We start from the raw sequence: 26,409 nt of genomic DNA on the forward strand, positions 1-26,409 counted from the left end.
GGTTAGACATAAAGCTAGCTATAGGGTATTTAGCTTTGGCTTTGATATCTGGTTCATATTGTTTCTTAGGAATTCCCTTGGTAACCCTTTGTGATTTCCTAGGTTCAACACTTTCTAACCCAGAAGACTCATTAAAGTTTAGGGGTACCTGAGGTGGATCATTCTGAGCAGAATCTTCAATTGGTGATGTAGAAGGGGAAACATCTTGTGTGTGAGCTTCAGATATATCTAGATTTTGATTCAAACTATCCAAACAGGTCGTCTCAGGAAATGATTGATCGTTAGGGGCCAAACGATCGATCGTTTGGCTTCTGGAAGTTTCTGCTTGTTGAAACGATCGATCGTTAGCTTCAAAAGATCGATCGTTTGCGTCATCTGCTTCTGCCTCAGTCTCTGCCTGTTGAAACGATCGATCGTTTGTGTCATCTGCTTCTGCCTCAGGAAACGATCGATCGTTAGACCCGAACGATCGATCGTTATGTCCACTGGAAGTTTCCGTCTCTCGAAACGATCGATCGTCAAGGTCAAACGATAGATCGTTTTTGGCTGTTTCAGAATCTCTTCCTTCAAATCGTTCCTCCAAATTTTCCAGGTCTTCAAAGACATCAAAATCAACAATAGGACAAGGATTCCCTTCACAACCTCTCTCCCCTGAAGGGAAGACTGAGAAGCTCCCCATGAGTAATATGGCTCAGATTCACGGAACGAGACATCAAGAGATAGATGTACTGTGTTGGTGAGCGGGTCATAACATCTGTAGCCCTTCTGAAACTCGGCATAACCCACAAAAATACACTTCTTTGCACGGGGATCAAGTTTTCTCCTGTGTGGCTTTGGTATATGAACATAAGCTGTGCACCCAAACACTCGGGGCTCCAAATTAGGCATAGAGGGGATGGTCAAAAGTGTATGAAGCTTTTGATGCGGATTCTGAAACTCAATTACCCGTGGAGTACGGTTGATGAGATATGCTGCTGACTTCACTGCTTCTCCCCAATAGGACCGAGGTGCATTCATGCCAAACAAGGAAGCCCGAACAACTTCCAGCAACTGCCTGTTCTTCCGTTCTGCCAAACCATTCTGTTGAGGAGTATAAGAGTTGGAGGTTTGATGACGAATCCCATGTGACCGGCAAAACTCAATCATAGGGCCATTCACAAACTCTCCACCATTGTCAGATTGAAACACCCTGATGGATTGTTGATACTGAGTTGTCACCATTTTGTGAAATTCGGTAAACATCCCAAATACTTCACTCTTATTCTTCAGTAATGACACCCACGTCATGCGAGTGCAATCATCAATAAATGTGACATAATATCGAGCTCCAGAAAGAGAAGAGATTTTTGCAGGACCCCAGACATCAGAGTGAATTTTCATAAAAGGAATAGGACTTTTATTAAGACTTGGTGAATATGAAATACGGTGGCTTTTGGCCAATTCACAAATGTCACAATGGAAATCCAAATCACTGGCAACCAAAAACAAATGAGGTTGCAACTTCTTAAGATAACTAAAAGATAGATGACCTAAACGGTGATGCCATAACCATACAGCTTCCTTTGCATTCTGTACCCCATTAATCTGATTAGCTTGCCCCAAAAGATGCTTCTGGTTCTCTCCAGTCTCTGTCAGATCCAGGTTGTATAATTTTCCCCTTCTAACACCATAACCAAGAATCCGCCGAGTCATAATGTCCTGAAACACACAGAAAGATGGATAGAATGTCACAATACATGCAAGTGCTAAAATAATTTGACCAACAGATAGGAGATTATAAGCTAGTGATGGAACAACTAGGACAAATTCAAGGGTTAAGGTATCAGATAGAGCAATAGAACCTTCTCCGGTGACCGGAGTTGGAGTACCATCAGCAGTAGAGACAACATTTTGAGGGGAATGTCTAAGGTTTTTCACAAGATTAGGGTCATTGGTCATATGATCAGATGCACCTGTATCAATTATCCATGTATTATTCAAAGTAATCTTACCCTTCATATATACCTGACTGCGCTACATTAGCTGAGCCATTGTCTAGATGCTCTTCCTCTGTAGTAGCAATGGCCACCTTGCCCAGATTCTTTCGCGGTTTCTTGGTGAAGTCCCACCAATCAGGGTAGCCAATCACTTCATAGCACCGCTCCTTGCTATGGCTTCCCCACAGATAACGCATTTTTTGTTTGCATATGGGTTTGGTTTACCTTGAGGACGGCGTGGAGAAAGACCTGAGAAGCCTGGAGGAGGACTCGGTTTGCGATGAACAGCCATAACAGAAGATTCGGTAGGTACCGAAAGCCCCATAGCTTGTTTCTCTGATTGCACCTTGCGAATGTAAGCATAGCTCTGCTCCAAGGAGAATTTAGGCTCCTTGCGCAGGATTTCTCCACGCACCTGATCATACTCTGGGTCAAGTCCACTCAAAAACATGTGAACACGCATCCGGGACATTGCTGAAGTTTCTTGAACTACAGCTGCAACATTATCATTCTGAGAGGCCACCATTTGATCAATCTCCTGGAACATTGCCACTAACTCATTGTAGTAGGTCGGAATGGGCCGTCCATTCTGCTTTGCTTCAAAACACTTTTTGTTCAACTCAAAGATTCAGGTTTCATCAGAATCATCATAAAAGGTTTTCTCTACAGCTTCCCAAATATCTTTTGCAGTAGGAAGACGAATATAGCGGTTCTAAGAGAGGATTCCATGGAGTCAATGAGCCAACTTTTCACCTTTTCATTGTCCGTGGCCCAAGCTTCATACTCTGCAGAATTCATGGCGGGTTCAGCCTTTACTCTAGTCAGATAACCAACCTTCCCTCGTGCTCCAATGCGCATTCGCATAAGAGGAGCCCATATGGAGTAGTTGGATTCATTCAAGACAACACTTGTGGGGAAAGCAGAGTTGTCTTGTTGGGTGGTGTAGTGGTGATGGATGATTTGTGAGGATGGCACCATTGCCTTCTCGGGACTTGACTGTTCGCCTTCAATTTCAGGTCCGGCCATGGAGGAATTTGGGATTTTTTTTAGGATTGGTTTTTCTAGGGTTTCAAAAAATTGGTGGTTTTGAAATTCAAGGATGGCTTGATTTTAATGGTGGTGGTACGCAGCGGTTTGTGGTGTGCTTTGGGATTCAGGATTCAGGATTCAGAGGATGCAGGCAAGTTCAAAGGATTGAACCTGCTCTGATACCAAGTAGAAAAGAGTATTTCGATTTAGGGTTTTCAATATGTTAATTCTATTCATCCCACAAAGGGGTATATTTACAAGGACATAAAAGAGTAGTCTAACTCTAATAGGAAACAATCCTTCCTATAATTACAGAATAATATAAATAAATAAGAATCCTAATTACATACAGATTTACAGCGATTCTACAGATTGGGGTCCTAGAAAAATTAGCTTGCAAAACTTATGGTGTAATATAATTCAATCTGTATGTAACTTCTTTCATCAAACATTACTTCTACCATGTTATTTTACTCTAGACAATGAATGACAGAAATTTAATTAGATGGAATTATGTGTACTAATAGTTCTGATTTCTTGTTTGCCAACATACCTTTGTTATTTTTTTCACTCTCTTTTTTCACTCTCTTTTAAGTGGAGAAGAATATAATGCCCTTGCAAAAAGCACCTTATTTGGCCCCAAGACCATGGAATTAAGGATCACAGTAACAATGCAATCACACCATATATAGAACTGCATGCTAGTCCTAGTTTGACATAATAAACAATCCTTCTCGAACCATCTTGTCCTAGCTTCCTTTAATTTCCTTGGAACTTCCGGCGACAGCCATGTTCTTCAGCTTATTCTCACAAGAACCATGATCATTCATGGCAAGCTTTTCCACAATCATTCGTATCCTGCTACTTCAGATGCCGTTATACGTACGGTCTGCATGCATTCGTAAATATATATGTCGTGCTCATGTGGAAGTAGCATGAGCCCAGCTTCTTAGTTTCGCTGTCAATGAACTGAATATGCCTTGCAATATGAGAACTTATAATCGTAAGAGCATTCAATTGTTCTCCAAGAAAACAATTATAGTAAATTAAGAAGGAAATATGGAAATTACTTTACATGATTTGTTGTCTCTTTTTATGTCTCACTCAATACTTTCGCTCAAGTTGGATAGTGTGTATTCTGAACTCCAATTTGTTAACAAAAAATAAAAATGATAACCCTAACAAGCTAGACTGGTGAAAACCTGCTCTTCAACCTGTTGCAACAAGGTGTGTAGGCTGTTTCAATCTTTCAAGGCTTTTTGTATTATCATACCACATGGAAGACAAGATTTGTTGCAATGTATAGAGTTGATTGGTTATGAGAACGCTGTAATCACGAAAATCCTGTCACGAATGAAAGAAGGACACATATACAAAATAATATATTTTTTTAATTAATGAATTTGAGGGTTACAATCTCTGTAGTTACTCTTTCACAAGAATACCTCTGATTCGATCTCCGATGTTGGTTTGATCCAAGAGTGGCGATCATTTGATCTTGAATCGAACTGTTGTAGTGTGAACTTCTTGTTATGTTGACGATTTGGGGAAGATTGGTTGACCAAGGGCCGTAGAGGCTTGATCTTGATCGAATTAGGCCACGAGTGGTGTCATGTGGTGAGCGTTCTTCGGCTTTGGTAAAGGTTGAACCGACACGTGTGTTTGGTGCTTGTTGATTCTCCACGAGCTTGATGAAGAACTTGGCAGAAGATTTGCTTTGTTGACGACCTGTAGAAGGCGGTTGATCAAGGGATGCAGAGGCTTGCTCTTGATCGGCTTTGAACCACGAGTGGTATCACGTGGTGAGTGTTCTTTAGCTTTGATGGCGGATGAATCGACACGTGTGCTTGGTGCCCGTTGATTCTCCATGAGCTTGCTGAAGAACTTGGCAGAAGCTTTGCTTTGTTGACGCCTTGAAGAAGATGAATGATCAAGGGTTGCAGAGGCTTCAACTTGATCAAATTTGAACCACGAGCGGTGTCACGTGGCGAATATGGCTTTGATGGCTGATAAATCGACCCGTTTGCTTGGTGCTTGTTGATCCTCCACGAGTTTGACCACTTCGGAGCATATAAGTGATTTCCCTTGTTTGTCTGAAGCCGGTGAGGTGAATAGACCGGCTATTTGGCAGCTTGATGGTTCTTCACGAGCTTAATTGGGAGACTTCTGAGCTTTGGAGAGGTTTCTTCCGTTTGCTTGCGTCTGTTTGTCCCCTCTTCTCTTAATTTGAGAAGGGGTATTTATAATGTCGACGTCTCTCTCAACTTGGAATGCAATATTGATGACAGAGGGTTAATCACATTCCTTCAATGTGTACTTAAATCAATCAGTTTTAATTAATTGATTTAATTATTTTTTTTAATTTAAGGAATATGCCAATCAATTATGATTTGATTTAATACTTTATTTCAATCAGAATTAAAGAATTTAATTTGATCGATATTTGTATTTAATGCTTGATTTTCATCGAGATCAATCAGTTTAATTAATATCCGTTTTAATGCTTAACTTGAGCAACAACCAATCAGTGGTAAATTGACACTTCCACGTCATTCCATCGGTGGACCACTCATGTTTTGACATGTGTCATCTTCGGAGCTCACATAATTTTGGTGACGTAAAAGCCACGTATACCATTTGCAAGACCCATGAGCCAACTAAGCTTGTTTGGTCAAAATTTCAAAGATTGACCGATTTATTAAATGAATTTAATTTTCATTAAATTTTCTTGTGTCTACAAACGCAACTAAGCCAGGTTTGAGATCTTGTAAGATGAATTGTAACCAAACTAGTTCACAAGTGATGTTTGCCATGAATCAATATTTTGCCTTTGTTATTGGTCTTACAACTATGTCTTACTTATTGGAATACCAGTGATGAACTGTTTTTGTTGTTGGACATCTAACCGAGTCAATATCACAATATGCGATTAACTGAAGAGAAATTGTTCACTAAAAATAAGATTCCTTGCCATGAGATTCCTATTAAATAATGCAGGACTCCAAGTGCAACTTTTAAGTTTGGCTTTCGTATTCGGTTCATGAAGTGACTTAATACATGGACAAAAAGAACACTGTCATCTCAATACACGATTTAGGGAATCCAACTGTAAAATATTTTTGAGCCTCCGCTGAAAAAAAAATGGTGTTTTATAACTAATGTGTTAAAAATCGGTCGGTGGTAGGTAGGTGGTGAGGAGGGGCGTAGCGGCTATGTGATTAGGCGGGGTCTAGGCGGTGCCTAGGTAGATGTTTATTTTAGTTTTTTTTTTTTTGGAAATAATGGTAATTCCATTAATAATAGCGCATGCCAAGAATTCGAAGACCATTACATACTTATCCGCTGACACATAATAATGGCCAGAACAAGGATTCGTGGAGGAGCCACAGTGGTACATAGGATAGACTAACTATATTTGAACTTATCGCTCACTTAAAAGCGAGCCTATAAGCTATGAAAAAACATAGCGAATAGACAAGCCAAACTACACTCATTAGGTTCCAAATACAAAAAACTTATTGTAATTAGACAAAAAACTAAAAACATAGGTTTGGGCCAAGAGCCTAAACCCTAGCCCAAATTAGAAGCTATTGGATTAGGGTAGAACCCCAGCCCAGAAACTTAAAGCCCACCAAAGCAAAGGTCAACCCAAGGCCCATCAGCCTAGTCCTGTCCAGTCCTCATACGCCCACGCCCCGTCGTACGTAACAGCCAAGCTGCTCCATCCGCCGCGTGCCGCCACGACCTGCGCCTGCCTCAATTCGCGCCGCCACGACCTGCGCCCGCCTCAATCCGCGCCACCACTACCTGCGCCGCCACTAGCAATCACCCCCTGCGACCTAAACTGCACGGGCCACGCCACCCAACCCACGCCACCACGGAGAAGACCAACCTCGATCCAGGCCCTCTCACCTCACACCGCCATCTAGTCAGACCGGTGGCGCTGTCAGCAGGATTCGATCGCCGAACCTGTTAGCATGACCACCGCCTCTCACCATCCCAGCTAGAACTACCGACAAGCCCCGAGCAAACCCCATCTGATGGAACAAGAGCAATAGCCATCAATACCTGTCCAGCAGCAGACCCCATGAAGACGGCAAGGCCAGCCCATGCGTCCGGGCGCTACCGGACGAGGATGATTTCTCAGATCGGAACGCCGGCGTTTAGGGTTTTCTCGCGGAGAGAGAACCTCATGTTTAGGGGCTTAGTTTTTTGTTGTTTGTTTATTTTAGTTTATTCTTACTAAATAAATATGTAAGTGCAATTAGAATAAAAAAAACTATACTTAGTAGTTACATAGAAAAAAATAAATATATAATGAAGACACAAATAAAAGATTATTTTTAAGTATTTGATAAATGTATATATATATATATATATATATATATATATATATATATATATTTTTTTTTTTTTTTTTTTAAACCCAGCCCTCCTCCTAGGCGCTTCCTAAATCAATTGAAATGGTTGCCATTAGCCCATCACGTAGCGTCGCCCGGGGATTTTTAGAACACTCTTTATAAAACCACAATTTCCTCGAGCTCAGTTTTAATTGGTCCAACAGTTCAAGTCCATAGCATACGTCAGGAGTCCAAGTCATGGTGCATAGTGTGTCCCTGCTGCCCCGAAGAGCAACCGTAACTGTTTGCCGGACATATATGAACACCTCTCGTTCCTTTACACCTTAATGTGGGAACTTTTAACAAAAAAGGGAATCCGAGATTACCAATTCTACCCCGCTTCTCTCTTCCAAAGCATTCGCAATTGAAAGCTTTGATTCAATGGCGTGGTGTCCTACTGCATCTTGTCTTTCTCCCTCTGGGTCTAAGAGGATTGATGTGGTGGTGTGGTTTATCCTCAGTTGACAAGGATTGAATGGTTGAGGCGATAATACATGCTACAATTATTCAGGTACGGTTTCTCCTCTTCTATTTTTTGTAATAATATCATTGGTGATCAGTAAGAATGATAAGGAATGATGCATCTCTATTCTTTGCTATCAATTTCATATATGCTTGACTGCTGTAACTGTAATTAATTACCTTTGAACTGTCTGCTTCAGCTCAAATTGTATCCTATGATTCTGTATGTGTTGCAGAAACAGAGTCTAGTTGTTTTTTGTTTTCACCCAGGTGTTTCCTAATGTTGTATGTTCAATTCTATGCCCTCTCTTTAAGCTCATTCAGTTGTTTCAGTGTATTGCATTCCATGAAACTATGGTTTTTTTTATCATCCCCATCTCTTTTTATCGTGGATTACATTTTGTACTTGTTTGTTATGCCTACAATGGAAATTATAATCGTTCAAGTTCCTCCGATCACAAGCGTTTTTTATGTTCGATATGGTACAGAAGACGGCAACAAACACACAAACACCTAAACACCTAGCTGCTTTGTGCCACTACTAGATTTCAAATCACAGACCACCTATCCTATCACTAGGTTAGCAAGTAATATTATAGGATTACATTCTTACTTTTGATCAGAAAAAGCTTATGTGATCTGAATGGACATAACAATCATGCAGATTTAATAGGTTGGTACTATCATTTATTCATGGAGAGATAGTAATAAGGAGCTCAAGAGGGACATGTATTTTCAAACAGTCAAATCGAACAGTTCTGGATGCTTATCTACATTTTACTCTGCATGTATATGAACTTGTCATCTACTGTAGGTACAAGGGTTGTACTTGGTATATTGGCATTCCCATACAAAACGTTGAAGTATCCTACTCACTGGTCTCGGAGAAATCATAAAGGTAATTTCATCTCATGAGTCAGTATTTGCACCTAGGTTGTAGGAAGTTTTCGTTACGAAAGTATCTTTCTGTTTTCTTAATCTTTATCATGCAAAGATACTTCCCGTATGTTAAGTTGCATTGGTGAAATCCAAATTAATTTAGGATGTGTCCAAATTGATTTAGGATTTGTTTATTTATTTTGGAAAATCTTTTATTTAAAGTTTTTTCCTATTAGGAGTCCAATTAGGGTAAATCTTGGTTATTGAGGATTTCCTTTTTGGACGTGCATATATTCAAAAACATGCGTTCTTTTTGTTACGGCTCTTGAGTAGCAAGAACCATTGTTCTTCTTGTGTTGCTTAGAAAGGATTACATAAGAGTCTCAAGACACTTGTTCCATGTAGAAGAGTCTCACCAATCATTCATTCATATGCATTGATTCTCTTGAGATCAGTAGAGAAGTTGGTGCTACAAGAGAAGCAATATTTGCATATCGTTCAAGTGAAGAAGAAGGTCAAGATTCAAGACAAGCACCTCTTTAGTGAGTCTAGAGATTGTAGCCGCGTAGAGAGCTATATGTGTTTGTAAAGAACCATATTCTTCACTATTATTGGATTGATCTTATTTTGGGTTCTCAAGAGTAAGAGCCCCGCAGTGTTTTTAATCTCAAATTTGAGGTATTCACTGCGTAACCAAAATTGTGCTTTCTGTGTGAATTTTTTGATTTCTGCCCAGTAAGGATTGCAACGTGCCTATCAATCCCCAATTTCCAGAAAACACGTTCTGTTCTTGTATTTTCATTTGGCATCAGAGCAGGTTCTAAAGCTTTTTAGTAGATCCGAGGACGTGATGGAACGTGAATATAACAGAGCCTCCAGTTCGATAAACTGCCCCCCTTTGTTTGATGGTGAAAATTACTCACAATGGAAGATGATGATGAGGGTCTTTCTCTACTCTCTAGATGAAAACATGTGGAATATAGTTGAGATTGGATGGGAACACCTAACCAAGGCAGAAGACTCAAAGAAAGTAGAAGGGACATCTGCAAGAGTTCTTAAGCCTAGGAAGGAATGTACATAAGAGGAGGTTCGTGACAGAAGTTGTGATTTCAAGGCACGAAATTCCTTATTCACAGCTTTATCCAAGAAGTAGAGGGTGAGAATCAGCTACTGTGAGACAGCTAAACATGCATGGGATCTTCTTGAGATCACTTATGAAGGCAACAAAAAGGTTAGAGGCCAGAAACTTCAGAGACTTGTCTTAGAGTTTGAGAACATGCAAATGGGGGAGGATGAAACAATAGATGACTTTCATGCTCGTCTTCTGAACGTGACAAGTCAGTGTCACAGTCTTGGTGATCCTTTTGAAGAGCATCGGATTGTCATGAAAATTCTTAGGTCTTTTTCATCAAAGTTTCAATCCAAACAGACAGCTATAGAGGAGGCTCAAGACCTGGACACCTATTCTCTCGACGAACTGATAGGTAATCTCAAAACCTTTGAGATGAGGATCAAGCCCGAGAAAAAGGTAAACAGTGTTGCTTTCTCTTCTGTTAAAAAGAAAGATGATGTTGATGATGATTATGTGGATTTATCGTTGTTGACAAAAGAGTTCAAAAAATTTCTAAAAAACAAAAACTCCTCTAGAAACTCCTTGAAAAATTTTCCTAACAAACCTAAATGCTTTGAGTGTGGTGGAATTGGACATCTTGCTGCCGATTGTGGCAACAAGAAGTATAACTCAAGTGGGAACAAGGCCTTAAAATCCACATGGAGTGATAGTGATGAAGACTCTCAATCTGATGGTGAAGACGTAAATCTTGCTCTTACTTCCTCTCTTGATATTGATTTATCTGATGATTTTGACTTGGAAGATGATACTCTTGATGAAGAAACGAATGCAAAATGTAAGCAATTGTATAATGCTTCAAAAATTATTCTTCGAAAAAATTACAGACTTGAAAAAGAAGTTGAATCATTAAGAGTGGAAAAAGAAAAAGTTAAGCAAAATTTTGAAACTTCTTTAAAAGAATGGGAAGAAGAGCGTACTGACCTTGTTAATAAAATTAAAGTTTTGCAGGGTGAAGTCAAGTCTCAAGATTGTGACAAGGAGCATGATGATCTTATTAACAAAATAAAAATCTTGCAGGTTCAAGTCAAGGCACAATATACTCTAAATTGCAGGATGAGTTGTTTAAAGTCAAGGAAAGCTTCAACAAGTTCTCCATGGGGTCTGAAAAGGTCTCCAAGATGATGGACTTTGGTAAAGCTCACGACAACAAAGAAGGGTTAGGTTATGCAGGTGAGTTTTGCAAGCCTTTGTTCTTTGTAAAAGGTGTAGAATGTGAAAATTCTTTGGGTCAATCACAAGCGGCAAATGACAAAGATTCTGGTCCCAAGTTGGCCAAAAATTCAGAACCAAATGTGGACCTTCAAACCCATCAGAAAGTTACTCAGGTAAGTCTTGACAAGCACACTTATGTGCGTCAGCCCAGGTATGTTCACAACTCTAAAAGTTTCATTCCCACTTGTCATTATTGTGGAAAATTGGGACACATACGTCCTAGATGTAATATGCTTCGCAGGGTCACTCAAAATCAGAGGAAAGCATAAAAAATTAGCCCAACTACATCACTGCAAGCTGAGCTGAAAGAGCATCTAAAATTGATCAATAGGATTGCAGAGCGCATTGCAATCCCCAAATAGCAGAATTTGAAGCAGAAGCAAATCTGGATTAAAAAAGGTTCTAACAATTGTTTTTCTGCTCATATGGATAATCTTGATAATATGCTTGAGCGTGCTGTTGTTCCTACTAAACATCATTTGGCTGATTCGTGTACAAAACCCTTGGATAATACTCGTTTTGAATCACTTAGAAGCACTATTGATGTTCTAAGTTCTGAAACTCTCCCTTGAGTTAACTGAATTCTTGCATGCATCTACATTGTATGTCATCATATTAGTATAGGTGCATCATTCTTTCTGTTTCTGCATTTTTATTTTCAGTTTCTGGAGATTCAGGATTGCAAGTGTGGTTTGTATCCCTAACTGTCTGACAGATCAATTTGAACTTAGATTGACAAGTGCTCTGATTCTATCCTTAAATCTGATTGTGATGAGTTGAATAACATGTTTTGAATTAGTTTTTGCATCACTCTGTACTCTTGAGCATGAACAACATATTCTATATCACTTTGGATCATCACTTGCACGCATACTCTTCGTGGTGGTACGTAATATTTGTGATTGATCTGTTCTCAAGACTCATGTACAAAGTTGTTCCATGTTATTGCTGCTCCCGGTTAAGAAGGTACAATGGTTTGTGGAGCATGGCCAGACTATTCCCAAAGTAAACAGGTCTCGGTCGTGACGAATGATATGAGGATTGGGAAGAAACGGGAATGGTTTGGTCACCCCGGTGGATTGTGAAACTATTGACTCGGGTGGATGTGCCCTTTGGGATGTCCTTGTTACATCTAGTACCCTAAAGTCATCTGACTTGGGAGCTGCTGGCATAATACTCGTTACATGGGTCGTAGTCTTCTTGTGAAAAAAAAAGGGATATTACTTTGTGTAAAAAGAAAAAGAAAAGTTACAAATTATGCCCACAAGGTGTTATAAGGGGAATAAAAACTTATGTGCATCTAGATCTTTTTCGTATGTGGGTTCTGAGTTTAATGTTTCTTCAAATGTTACACACCCCACTGAGTTATGATCACTTACACAACCAAGGTACAGAATACTCAATCATCTTCTTGCTTACTTTGTTGTTGTTGAAAACGATTCACTCATGTGACCTTATCTTGTTACACTCATGTCTATGGATTTGTGGTCATGCTCTTGTCTGAAAAGCTATGCAAATTGAATATGTTCTTAGCATATGGATACAAACCCGCTCATTGTGTGATTGCATTTCATTAGTGCATTTTTCATGACATAATCGATTAAGGGGGAGTTTCAGTCCTTGGCCAAATCTATGAGTTCTCTCTGATTTGGAATATGCATGATTACTTTCTTTCCATTAGGTGCAATTGAGGTCCCTAGTCCTTTGGCATCCCTATTCAAAAAGGGGGAGAAATATGATGATAAGTATGATGTTAAATGTGATGTGTGATGCTGTGTGATCGGTTGGATTTACATGCTTTGTTTAAACAGTGGTAACATTATTTTATCTTGTGTATTTTACCAATTGTGTGATAAGTGTTTCAGGAAAAGTATGGATGATGAATTGTGATGTCTCTCCTGTACTTGTTGAGGGGGAGTTTGCGTTGATTAGATGTGTTTTGTATAGGAATGCCAAAGGGGGAGATTGTAGGTACAAGGGTTGTACTTGGTATATTGGCATTCCCATACAAAACGTTGAAGTATCCTACTCACTGGTCTCGAAGAAATCATAAAGGTAATTTCATCTCATGAGTCAGCATTTGCACCTAGGTTGTAGGAAGTTTTCGTTACGAAAGTATCTTTCTGTTTTCTTAATCTTTATCATGCAAAGATACTTCCCGTATGTTAAGTTGCATTGGTGAAATCCAAATTAATTTAGGATGTGTCCAAATTGATTTAGGATTTGTTTATTTATTTTGGAAAATCTTTTATTTAAAGTCTTTTCCTATTAGGAGTCCAATTAGGGTAAATCTTGGTTATTGAGGATTTGCTTTTTGGACGTGCATATATCAAAAACATGTGTTCTTTTTGTTACGGCTCTTGAGTAGCAAGAATCATTGTTCTTCTTGTGTTGCTTAGAAAGGATTACGTAAGAGTCTCAAGACACTTGTTCCATGTAGAAGAGTCTCACCAATCATTCATTCATATGCATTGATTCTCTTGAGATCAGTAGAGAAGTTGGTGCTACAAGAGAAGCGATATTTGCATATCGTTCAACTGAAGAAGAAGGTCAAGATTCAAGACAAGCACCTCTTTAGTGAGTCTAGAGATTGTAGCCGCGTAGAGAGCTATATGTGTTTGTAAAGAACCATATCCTTCACTATTATTGGATTGATATTATTTTCGGTTCTCAAGAGTAAGAGCCCCGTAGTGTTTTTAATCTCAAATTTGAGGTTTTCACTGCGTAACTAAAATTGTGCTTTCAGTGTGAATTTTTTGATTTCTGCCCAGTAAAGATTGCAACGTGCCTATCAATCCCCTATTTCCAGCAAACACGTTCTGTTCTTGTATTTTCATCTACATATTATACCTTAATGTTGAAGTCTTAATAAAACAGTGCAGTAAACACTGGTTCAGAGTCCTACTTTAATTGGGCAGTAGGCATTGATTTGAAAACCACAAATTGTAACAAATCTCGAATGCAAGGCAAGTTCCAAATGAATTTTGTCAGAAATACTGTGCATTCCATATCTTTATATACAATATAACTACAGTCTTTGGCTATTCATCCCAAATCTTTGCAGGAAGATGTACCTGATGAACTTGCATGCAGCACTAGTAGTTAATTTTTTTTTATCTCGGAGCCGCATAGGCTCTCATGCTATTGAGGTTGCTAGGTTGGTATCCACTTATCGTATTATATAATATGTCAGAGATTTGCGGCAGTGTGATATTTTCATGGGATAATGACCATTTACACAATTTTGAGGTTAATTAACCCCACTTACCCAAACACTCTAAGAGATTGCACACTTACACAATAGTTTATATATATTTTGCCCTAATACCCAATTAAGTATTTTTTTTATTACTTTTTATTTATTTTTAGGACAATTTTGCCCTCCCTCCCATTGTCACTTAGAGAGAGAAGTCATCGGAGACCTTGCCGGAGTCCGGTCACCGGTCGCCGGAATTCCTCAAAACGCTCGTCAGAGATCTCATAGGTCACGGGAGAATATTATTGCTCCCCAATAATATTATTATTGCCCCCCAATAAAAACATTATTGCCCCCTAATAACAACATTATTGCCCTACAATAATTTCATTATTGCCCCCAGTAGAAACATTATTGCCCCTCAATAATATTATTATTGCCTCCCATTAATATTATTATTTACTCCCATTAATATTATTATTGCCCCTGAACAACAGCTTCTGCTCCTCCGGCTCCAGCCTTGGCTTCCCTGAAACAAGTTCCTTCAATTCCCGTATCAATCATCAAAATCTAACACAATCAAACACCTATGCACTTTCATAACAGTCACAACTATAGCGAACACTATAATCAATTTAATCACCATAACCATTCACAAAACCCTAACAATCTCACTATATTCCTATGCCTCACAGTCCCCAACACCTCCACCTCCGCCAGAACCCCTCAGACAAAAAAAAAATGTTGAATTGATCGGTGACAACCAAGAGAGGTCGAAAATCGGCGATGATGCTTGGCAACGAAAATCGGGAAGTGCAGATGTTGAATTGATCGGCGACGGAAATCGGAAAGTGAGGTCGGAAAGGACGACCTTTGGGCGATGAGGTTGAAGGACTGGCCGGATCAAGACTAAAGTGGCGGGCGTGAGGTCTCGGACAGACGACCCGGAACAAAACTCGATTCTGAACTCCAGGACTTGCAGAGGCTGCAATTGCAACGATCCTCTTCTTCGCGTCGCGGTGGTCTCGGAATTGGAGATGCAGTCGAGGTCGACGGCAACCCATCCAGCACATCGCCGATCTAAGATTGAGGGGCAGAGGGACGACGGAGAAAGATAAAGAAGAGGAAGTAATCGGACTTGGAGGTGGCAGAGGATGTAATCGGACTTGGTGGCCGAGTAGTTCAACCGGAGGGTCTCGACGAAGTTCCTGCAATGAACTGAGAGAGAGAGAGAGAGAGAGTGTGTAGTTTGTTAATTAAAATGAGGACAAAACTGTCATTGATGTTTAAATTGGGTAAATGGGATTAAAAACTTTTGGTAAAATGATCATTTACCCAATTTTGGGGTTAATTAACCCCACGTACCCAAACAGTACTCTAAGAGATTGCCCACTTACCCAATATTTAATATATATTTTTCCCTAATACCCAATTAAGTATTTTTTTTATTCCTTTTTATTTATTTTTGGGACAATTTTGCCCTCTCCTTCTTTGTCACTTAGAGAGAGAAGTCATCGGAGACCTTGACGGACTCCCATGACCAGTGGCCGGCCGCAGACTCTGGTGACCGGAATCTGGCAATAGGTCACCGGAATTCCGAATCCGGCTACCGGACTGGTGACCAGATTCTGGCGTCTGATTTTATTGCCCCCTAATAATACCCTGTAATCATATTATTGCCCCCAATACTCATATTATTGCCCCCCAATAATCATATTACTGCCCTCCAGTGAATTGCATAAACTCCCAAAACCAAAATGAATACACTACAGACACAATTGATCAATTTATATGTTCAATTCTACATGTTCATTTTTTTTCCTTCCCCAATTCTACATGTTCATTACCTGCTTGTAACAGAAAATAAAGCCACTGATATAAATTAAAACTAATTCCAAAGTAAGTGCCTTTATAAAGCCCTAGTGTGTCTACATGTTCACTTTTTTTTTTTCCTTCCCCATTCTCGGAGCTCACAGTATACCAAAAAAAAAAAAATTGGCCACCCAGAATTTGCTCTGGCCACCAGATCGGTGTTTGGCGCGATCGGGACCGGTGGTCGGTGGAGACAAAGAAGGCGCACTCCGAAAATCCGACTATGCAAACGGTCTTATCTCTCGGCATTTGGCCGTCCGGCTGGAGAGAGAGAGAGAGAGAGAGAGAGAGAGAGAGAGAGAGAGAGAGAGAGAGAGAGAGAGAGAATCTGGGAGGAGAGAGAGGCTGAGGGGAGTCGAGAGAGAGAGAGAGAGAGAGTATGAGGGGAGTAGTTAATTAAAATGAGGACAACACTGTCAATAGATGTTAGATTGGGTAAATAGGAGTAAAAAACTCTTAGTGGAGTAAGTGGGCAAATTTTAGGCTAAAATTTGGTAAGTGGTCACAGCCCCAAAACTTTTTGGTGGAGTAAATGAGCAATTTTTAAGCTCAAATTATGTAAATGATCAATATCCCTATTTTCATTTGTGAATAACTGTGTTTCCTTCAAATGCCAAACTACTCTACCTTTGTATATGTTCATCAATTTCCATGGTTCGCAACAAAGAGTGGAGGTGATGTACTGGATTTTTTCAATTGATAAATTAATATAAATTTTTCTGTAACTTTGTTTTTGACCTCCATGTGAAATTGGCACATGCTTCAGCATGTATGATTTTTTTTTTTTTAATGTGCTTGGCAATCTTGATCTTGATGAAAAACGTTGTGTGGTATTACTGAATGGGGAACAATAAAGGATTTCCCAAATTATAATTATAACCCAGTGCTCCCAATTCTAACGCAAAAAAGATTTTCAACTAAAATACAGTAGTGAAATGATCAATCTCCCAATTCAGCTTCAACTTATAGTGAAGCTAAAATTACAAACTTGTATTCTTCTTTTGAAACTTCAGAACGTTTACGTTTTCTGATTATTTAAACATGAGAACATATAACTAGATGCATTAATGGCAAAAAGACAGAAACAGAGAGCCTTTAAACACCCTTGAATCTTCTCAATCATGGTGATTCCATTCCACTCTAAGTCTTCTCAACTTTTGGGATTGTAACAGGGACATGAGCACATGTTTTGTTTTGTCTGGATAAACTATGACCTATCTGTACGCATATGAACTCAATTCTCTACCCATTCCCATCTATGCTAGCCTTTGTTTTCGATTTCCTTTAGAGATGGTTGAACAATTGTGATAACATGATGTGGTCCATCGGTTGCAGCACAAGGGTGCACTATGCCATGCTTGTGTAACTTCGTCTGCTCTTGCTCTGTTTTTGGTTCTGCACTCTTGAATTGCACATGTGAAAGGGAGGCTAGTTCTTGTATGGATTTCTCAATTTGTTCAGCGTAGGCAACCACATCAGTTAGCAGTGAAGCTACAGTCACAGCTGGTATGATGTCTAGTAGGTGGATGTCTCCACCCAAGCCTGGAGACTTGAGAAAGGATTTCAGGCTATTAGCTGCAATTCTTGATTTTGTTATGTGAGCAGTGGCAGTGGTTGGTCGAGTCATTGTTTTCATGGCCAATGCTAGTTCTTTTAATGCCTTGCTCGACTCTGAGCTAATCTTCATGCACAGCTCTTGAACTTTGGTGCTGTGGATATTTAACGGTGTCTGTAAGAAAATCAAAAGTGTAGTTATGTTATGGTCGAACCAAATTAGTTATTATTCAATGTCCTAATAGTATCATGTGTTTGAAACAAAGAATATTGGAATTTCTTATAAATAAAATATTTTCTGTTGTATTAGTATACCTGGATTTCGGAGTTAATGTAGCCATTAAGAGTATCAATCCGGTAGGCACATTGTCGGGTAAGGCTTCCGATCTTCAGATAGTGTTTCCAAGGATGACGGAACCTAAACCGACCATGTCTAGGCTCCCACCTAGCAAAATTAACCTGCAAAACATAAGGTTTAGTATGATTAATTTGTGAGTAACTTTTGTTTTATTTGTCTGCGATTTTGCTACTAGGAATTAGGTTCTTCGATTAGATGGAACCACTGTGCCAGTATTTCTGAATTTTTTGGCAACATAAATGTGGTAATCAAGACACACCTGACTTTCTTCACTCTGTTTCGAGTTGAGAACACTGCAATATCCTTTTAGAAGTGCCTTGTTAGACTCTCCTCCCTTGCAAGATATTTTGAAGCATTCACTCCCAAACCCTGTAATTTTCATAACAAAGCTTGTAAGCTTTTCTCTAGTCATCTTGATATTGCAGCGTAGATATATTAATAAATTTACCTTCCAAGAAGCTCCCAAGCTTTTCGATGTTGGTAGCAACCGAGTTGTGCAGGTCATCACCAGCCCACACCGGGCAAATGAAAACACACACAGACACAGCTGTAAAGGCACCTATAAGGATTGTGGACGCCCTCTTGTGTGCCATCTCTAGTATCTCTTCATCTCTGTATCCGGATACGGATATCATACAAAATGTCAAGATAAAAATCAGGAGTCCATAATCATATCTTGCCTTAATCCGGGGAAAGAAGCGGAAAAATGTCACTGATGCAGCTGCAACATGATAAATTCAATTAGTTGAAGATACACGTAGAATTTAGAAAGTTGGAGATGATGATCACAATATTGTGCTTTGTTCAAGTGTATTTACCTAGTATAAAGACGAAAAGACCAATGAGTATTGGATGACCTTTTTCTCCTGAAAGATTTGCCAAATGATGAACACCAAATCCTAGAGAACCTGCGAGGAATGTTGCCAAAATCCTGTTCAAACCTCTTCCAAGTGTTGCTCCTGTATCGTAAAACAAAATCATTAAGACAAAATGCTTCAGTAATTAGAAGTTAATTCCTATTGTGTAGTAGAAAATAGAAACATACGTACCTACGGAAAATTCGAAAACAACCACAACAGTTAAAACAGCCCACATAGCAGTGGCACCAAGGCCATCATAGAGAGGATCAAAGTAATAGAGCAATGACACCAACAGAACTGCTAGTCCTACTTTGAGAGAATGAACAATCCTTCTCGGATCATCTTGCCCTAGCTTCTTTAACTTCATCGGAAACTCGACAACCTTGTTCTTCACCCTTCCACAAAAACCAAGATCTTTGTGAGCATTTTCATCCTCATTGGTATTCTTAACACCTGCTATTTGAGATGCCATTACAGTGTTGAGAGAGACTGATAAAAAGTTGATGAAAGTAGCTGCACTCTTTTAGAGATCTTTTATAGAGAACAGAAGAGATGGAGAAGCTGCCTCGAAAGAGATCGAGAGCTAGGTTAAGGACAATACAACGCGTCTACGTCTCTCTGTAAAATCAAAATATATGAGTGGGGGATATTTGAGGTGGGATTTGCAACATTCTCAAGGAAACACGTCTTCATGGGTCGGTTTATTGGTATAGGGACAACTACCAACTTAACCAGATGTCACAATGTCCTTTACAACTGCACATTAATGGGAGTGTCTTGCCCCTTTTTGCTGGTGATTCACAGCACCAAAACCCACCTTGGGTCAATGCAATTAGATACAACTTTGTTTCACATTGTCGTTTTATCTGGTACGATGCAGACATGAGAGAGAGACCTTTGCCAAAAGAGAAAAAGGCTACAGAGAAAGAGAGACAGCAATTGCCTATTAATGATCGATGGTGACTGGTAGGCTATTTTTTATAATGTTATGAAATACAATGTCGTTATAAACTTGGGCGTCATTTTTTTGGGTGGTTGCACATGCATGTGTACCCTTATTTCTTTGGTAGGTACTCGTGGACGGACGGACGGTAATCCATTTTTTTATTTTTATATTTAAGAATTTTGTTTTTTGGCGTTAATTTGTTTTTCTAATTCTAAATTTAATAATTGGTAGGTTAATTCACCTAAATTAGAATTCATTTGAGCATTTGATTATCATTTCCATTTCCGTTTTATATTTTTTTTTTTTGGAGAAGTGAGGATCAATTAAGCTGCCTCAAGCTAGCCCAATGGGCTCTGAAAGGAATACACTGAACCAGTCTGATGGACATGCCCATACAGACAAATACTTAAAAGTTAAACCAAAAATTAATTTTCTCCTGGGCTTCAAGAAATCCAGTATCAGAAAATTAATCCTTAAAATAATAAAAACTAAAACATTGGCCTGATAAAAGACCCAGTCCACTACCGAAACCCTAGTTGTTGTTGTCCAGATTGCGCCGCGCCGAGGAGCCGCCTGAAACAAAACACCTAAAAATTCCGTCGTGATAAACCGATGCCAAACAAATTCCAAAATACAGATCAAGAGAGAAACAACAACCAATGGGATGAGATCCCTCACACAAGCATCATTCTCTCCACCAACAAGACCAAGAAAAAACCATGGCGGCTGACAAGGATCCGAGATCCAGGGCATAGAACCAGAACAAGAAACAAACCAGTAACAATGGAGAATGGGGGGGTGAAAAACTCATGTGTGAGCACCCATACTCGCCTAGATAAGTGACAAGCACTTTGTAATGGCAGCCTTAAGGACCCTCTTGGAGGTTCTCAGTGAAGAGAGGAGATGTGTAGTGTGGTTGATTGAATTTTGACCTGGAAACGTACGGGATTGTTTGACAGTGAGAAGAACAGAGCAGAAAAACTGAGGAACAAAGTCCTCCTATGCTGGACATCGCCAGAGGAACACCACATAGGGTGACAAAATCACCACAAGGGTGAGAAAGGAGCTGAAAAACCTTGATGAAGGAGATGAGCAGTGGGGAAGAAGAGAGATTGGGTCAAAGTCAGAGCTGGTAATCTGGTATGGCCTCCCCCAGCTCTTCCACCGTCCGGATCTAGATCTAGGTGAGAGAGAAGGGGGAGGGGGAGGGGGATTGAGGGGGGGGGGGGGGGGGGGGATGAGTTGGGTTTCAGATCTGGTTTCTCTCTCTAGGTTTTAGAGAGAGATGCTCTTGTCTTCTAACTTCTCGTTTTATATGATATATTGCGTTTGTGTGCACAGTTGATGCGATGCATCTACTTGAGAAGATAGTCGGAAGCAGCCCAGACGCATGGTAGCTAAAATAGCTACTTTAGAGCAGGGTCCATTACTTCGAAATCAGCGATCAGGCGCAATTGTTAATGATCGATCCGGAGGAAGAGGGCTACCGGTCATGAGTGGTCTTGCTACCGGTCGCGAGGGATGCATGGAATTCCTAAAAACTTACAAGATTGGTCGTGCCTTTTCATGACTACTGGTTTCTGACGTTTTCATAACTTTTTGTTGTTTTATTGTATCTCTTAGTTAATTTTGGGACTTTCTTTCACTTTATTATTTTTATGGATGTGATAGCTAAATTCAAAACTATTGATTTTTCTTATTTACACTTAGTTATGTCAATTGTAGCCTGGGTAAACAAAGGTCTTTCCAGCAAAGGACTGGTTCTAACTACTCAAAAGAATGTCACAAAAGTGACCACTGTTCCTAGCAAACAACAGTAAAAAACTAATTGATAATGTAATCTAAACTATTCATAATTTACAGAGAAGTACTAGACACAAAGGGCGTTCAACACACAAAATTTCAGAATTTTTGGATGTCGTTTACTATTTAAAATAAATACAAAAATATATAGGACAGAAAGTGATGAAAACAGATTTTTGATTTGGTTTTAGAAAACAATGAGAATAAAGCTAGCCAGGGAAGATGCATCCACCCCTGAAAATCACGCACAAGAAAATTTGTTCAATCCTAATTCAATTAATCTAGATGAATATGCTCAGGTTGACTCGGTACGCTTGAACACAACCTATTATCCTTTCTTACTTCGTACACTAGGCAAGAAGCGCTCTACAACTAGACTACTCTCTAACATGCAACTTAAAGGAATGCTTATTAGATTTAACAAGAAGAGATCATTAAGGTCTAAAAGGGTTTGAGACATCATGAGGCATCACAATAAACTTAGAGCCTTGCTATAGGACTTAGTTAAATTGATAGTGAAAACTAACAATTGTTTCTCTAGAAGGTTTGAGGAGTCCAACTATTGACACAAGCATCAAACAATCAAAGTGGTAGAATCCTAACATGCATATTAAGCGTGCACTCAAAGCATACAAGCAAGCATTCATCAGTGGAAAAGTAGTAAACTAAGTCTCATCTTGAATTAAAGAAAAATATATAAAATCAAAAGTCAAATCATTTTGTAATTCATGTCTAGGGGTTTCAAGCAGCCTCCTAACTAATAGAAACCTAGTTAAACATAGAAGAAACAAAACAAAAAATAAAGAAGGGGAGGAAGAGAGCGATCCAAAGCTGCTGCATATTGATCCCCTTTTATATGCTTAGAGGTTGCCTTCATCTTTCTTGTTGTGTAGTAAATCCATAACCTAAAAGCATTAGGGTAGCGTGCTTAGGTGGAATTTTCCTATTGGCTCTTGAACTTGATGACTCATTCCAACCATTCAAGTCGTGACATTTGTACATAGTAAGTTAGAATATGAAGCATCAACTCGGCTTCGGGCTTCCCGGTGTGATTTGGGCCTCGAAACATAAATTCTCGTCCAACCTTAGATTCACACGCATCCTGACTTTCTTGTACTAAATCGGCCATAACTTCTTGTAGAAAAATGATATTGACGAACCGTAAAAGGTTCTGGAAACTAGATCTTCGAGGTTTTCCATCGTTGATCAACATCTAGTTCATCTTGAGATAGTCTTAGTGCTCTATCGAAGTTGACTGATCTGCACTAGAAGATTTGCCGATTTTGCCTTTCAATCCCTCTTTTGCTTCTTTTCTCCTTCTTTGCTCCAAAATACCTAAAAATAAATAACAAAGTAAATAACTAGAAAATACACAAACTAACAAAGAAAGTATCGAGATTAATGTTATAAACATCACGTAATTATGCTCATATCAGGATGTCAGTTATTTAAACCCTTCTGTTTCATTGTAAGACTGAGATTTTGACGAATGAATATATTTGTAAGAGTTTTCTCCTCTTACTCTATCAGCTTGGCTATTTTTCAGAAATTAATGAGTCATATGCTGCTATGTTATTGGGAATCTCGCATAGTCAATAAGGTTTAGGATTCTATCCAGATATTTATCCTAAATATATACGGGCTTATTCTTATTTTAGAGAATCAACCAGACGAGTTTTCAGAGTTTAAGGAATATTTTTTTAAAACAAGCCTATAAAAATATCATTTAGTAACAGATTTATTTTTCAAACAATCTGAGGGAAGGCATGTATGCATAGTGGCAATCACATTATACTAATGTAAACCATTCATATTCTACCAATATGCAATACTTTTTGGGTGCACTCTATGTACCTATAGCGTCTTTGAAGTACTATCAAAGGAGGATTCCCGCTATCTACGTATTTAAATGTGTAATGAGTAAATCTATTGTCTATGTACCACTATGGGTAATACCACTATCTTCTTATCTGTCTAGAGATGGCAGCGGAAAGGTATGTAACAGCCTATTCTAGCTTGAGATGAATGATATTATCGCCCCTCGGGCTAATTCAAAAAATATGCAATACATAAACTAATATAAATTGTAGAATTTTGTATTTTTGTTTTAGTTTTAGTTTTATAAAACCCCATTTACAAAATGCATAGAGTGCATGCCGTAAATGCATCACCTTTTTACAACATGCAACCTTGTTCATTTACAACGCATATTTCACTCATTTACGACAAATGCATGACTCAGTTACTGCTCATATTAAGCGCCCCAGGAGAGATATTAGTCTTTTAGGACATGTTCATTTACGACGCGCATTTGTATGCCGTAAAATGGTAGCTACAACGTACACAATGTGAGTTGTAAAATATCATTTTTCCATTAGTGTTATGACCCCCACTTTGATGGTGAAATTTTATTATACGCCCTATCGAACAACATTATTGGAATAGATAGTTAGTGAAATAGAGTTTTCTATCTGATTACACGCATTTATATGCGTGTATTTGTATTTTGAACACTACAAATAAACTAATCCTCAGCAGATAATGTGTGATTGATCCACCTTTTTTTCATTTGTAGAAAATAAACAGAGTTATGGAAATTTAAAGAAAATCGTGTGAAATTTGAGCAAATTAGAGTTTCTAACAAAAAGACGAGATAGTCGATGATCATCATGGCCAATATCACCAAATGGGCATACCTGTAACTCCCATATAGTGGTCTACGAAGCTCCTAAAAATCATAAGAGAGAAAGCAAAAAAAAATAAACTTACAATGCAACTTAATTAATTAAGTGATTGATTACTTGATTAATCGAGCTATCGTGCAGCCAGGCCTGTGCAACTTTTTTTTTTTTTTTAAAGTCATGCATGTGCAATCTTAATTATCATTTCTTTGCCAAAAAAAAAAAAAAATCTTAATTATCATTTATTTTTCATTCTTTTTTTCTGAAGGTGCAGCCCACCTTATCTTTTTGACCTCACCCCTTTGATTTATCTCTCTTTAAAAACTGTACGGAGGAGACCACAATTATCCCCTTTTTTTTTTTTTTTTTTTTTAATAATGCCGCAACAGTAACAATAGTTATGGTCTCCTCAAAAAAAAAAAAAAAAAAAAAAAAACAATAGTTATGGGGAGGGTTGCTACCCTCTCCCTCCCGTTTAAATTTCCATATTTTTATATTACGATTTCATAAAATATTCACATAAAACTGCAAGGATCTTTAACCTCTATAAGATTTAAGATCTAGGTAATTGTGAGAGTTGTAATTCAAGGTTAGTCATGCTAGCTTCCTAGCTAATTGTGACTACTGTTGTTTTCACCTACAAAAAAGAGTTTTCACCTACACTTCTTTACTTTTTGCTCTTTGAATTTTATAATTTTGATGTTCATGATTATGATTAGTGAATAATCCCTTTGTTCGGGGATAGGGTTGTGTGCCTTAGCCTAAATTTAATATAATAGATTTTTGGGAGTGAAATTTGCACTCCCCAAATTGTAAACCACACTCCCCTTCATTTTTATAATAATTTTTTATTGATGATGTGTTCTCTGTTCCCAAAATTGCCCTCGTCTCTCTCTCTCTCTCTCTCTCTCTGATCCGAGTGCCGTGGCGCTTGTCGAGGATGGCGTCGACAAGGACGAGCTCGTTGACGAGGTCCTAGGTGAGGATGGTCTGAGCGATGGCCGTGCCAATGTTATCGGCGCCGATGACGGAGATCTTGGTCTGTCGGTTGGAGGAAGAGGGCAGACGGCGCCTTGGATGAGCATGCACCACACACACATATGATTTGTCTCATTGCTTTTCATTATCTTCATTCCTTTAATTCCATCAAACCCAGTTGGCAACTATATATGAACTTTCAATTTGGAGTCGTGGAGGAGTTTGGTGTTATTTTGTCCCTTATGCAGATTGCAGATGCATTCAATCTCTCTCTCTCTCTCATAAAGAATAGCTTGATTTAAATCTGATATTGATTGTTAAAAAAAAACAAAGAATTTGGTATTGAAGAAGACTGCTATACACTACCCTTACATTCCTTATTAATCACCAGTTTATTCACTGGCTCCAGCAACGCACCCAATAATTTGAACCAAATTACCCAAATCCACCAGTTTATTCATCTTAGAGGTGCCCATGAGACTGTTGTGGCTGGTTGATTTGGTTTGTCAGATCAGCATCTTAGGTATGGTGGTGAGTTGAGAAATTTTTCATTTCTAATTGAAAGAAGAAATTAGCTTTCTTTGGAAGAGAAGAAATTGATTGGCAGTGGAGAAACTCAAACCAGAAGAAAGACGGGAAAAACTAGAGAGAGAGAGACCAACGAGGGTATTTCTGGAACATAGGAATCTCACTAATTATAAATATATTATAAAAATGAAGGGGAGTGTGGTTTACAATTTGGGGAGTGCAAATTTCACTCTCCTATTTTTATGTTTTTTAGAGGAACGGAATCAGGTTCCATTAATATAACGACCTCTCTCAGTCAAGTTAGAGGAATTCAAAATTCCTCATATTACAAACTCGATGCACAGATCAGACTACAAAAAAATAAAAAAACAAAACCACACTAAAAAAGAAAAAATGCAAAAAATAAAACACCTATACACCTATCCAACCCTAAATCAGAGCAACCACCTTGACAAGCGTTGACGCCTAAGACCTTCAATGATGTACATCGCCACTCATCAAGACAGCAAAGCCGAGCATAGCTCAATTATTCAAAGCAAAAAA

General features: G+C 38.9%; 1 protein-coding gene across 1 annotated transcript; it reads right to left on the reverse strand.

Moving 5' to 3' along the window:
* Positions 1 to 17,081: 17,081 nt before the first annotated feature.
* On the reverse strand, positions 17,082 to 19,495 carry LOC133733819 (aluminum-activated malate transporter 2-like). Its single transcript, XM_062161460.1, has 6 exons — positions 19,120 to 19,495; positions 18,889 to 19,029; positions 18,519 to 18,791; positions 18,330 to 18,439; positions 18,028 to 18,171; positions 17,082 to 17,887 (listed from the first exon to the last, which is right to left on the reverse strand). Exons 1-6 carry the CDS (start codon positions 19,400 to 19,402, stop codon positions 17,420 to 17,422), a joined length of 1,419 nt encoding a protein of 472 aa, XP_062017444.1. The 5' UTR covers positions 19,403 to 19,495; the 3' UTR covers positions 17,082 to 17,419.
* Between the last annotated feature and the right edge of the window lie 6,914 nt (positions 19,496 to 26,409).

This window comes from Rosa rugosa, chromosome 2, assembly GCF_958449725.1.
Source record: "Rosa rugosa chromosome 2, drRosRugo1.1, whole genome shotgun sequence".
Classification (NCBI taxonomy): Eukaryota; Viridiplantae; Streptophyta; class Magnoliopsida; order Rosales; family Rosaceae; genus Rosa; species Rosa rugosa.

What these genes read in the sequence shown, in the direction of transcription:
- LOC133733819 (XM_062161460.1), bottom strand. Translation starts at nt 19,402, where the DNA reads ATGGCATCTCAAATAGCAGGTGTTAAGAATACCAATGAGGATGAAAAT. An exon ending in TCTTTTCGTCTTTATACTAG is followed by an intron (nt 18,792 to 18,888) that starts GTAAATACACTT and finishes ATCATGTTGCAG; the next exon opens with CTGCATCAGTGACATTTTTC. An exon ending in AACAGAGTGAAGAAAGTCAG is followed by an intron (nt 18,172 to 18,329) that starts GTGTGTCTTGAT and finishes TATGTTTTGCAG; the next exon opens with GTTAATTTTGCTAGGTGGGA.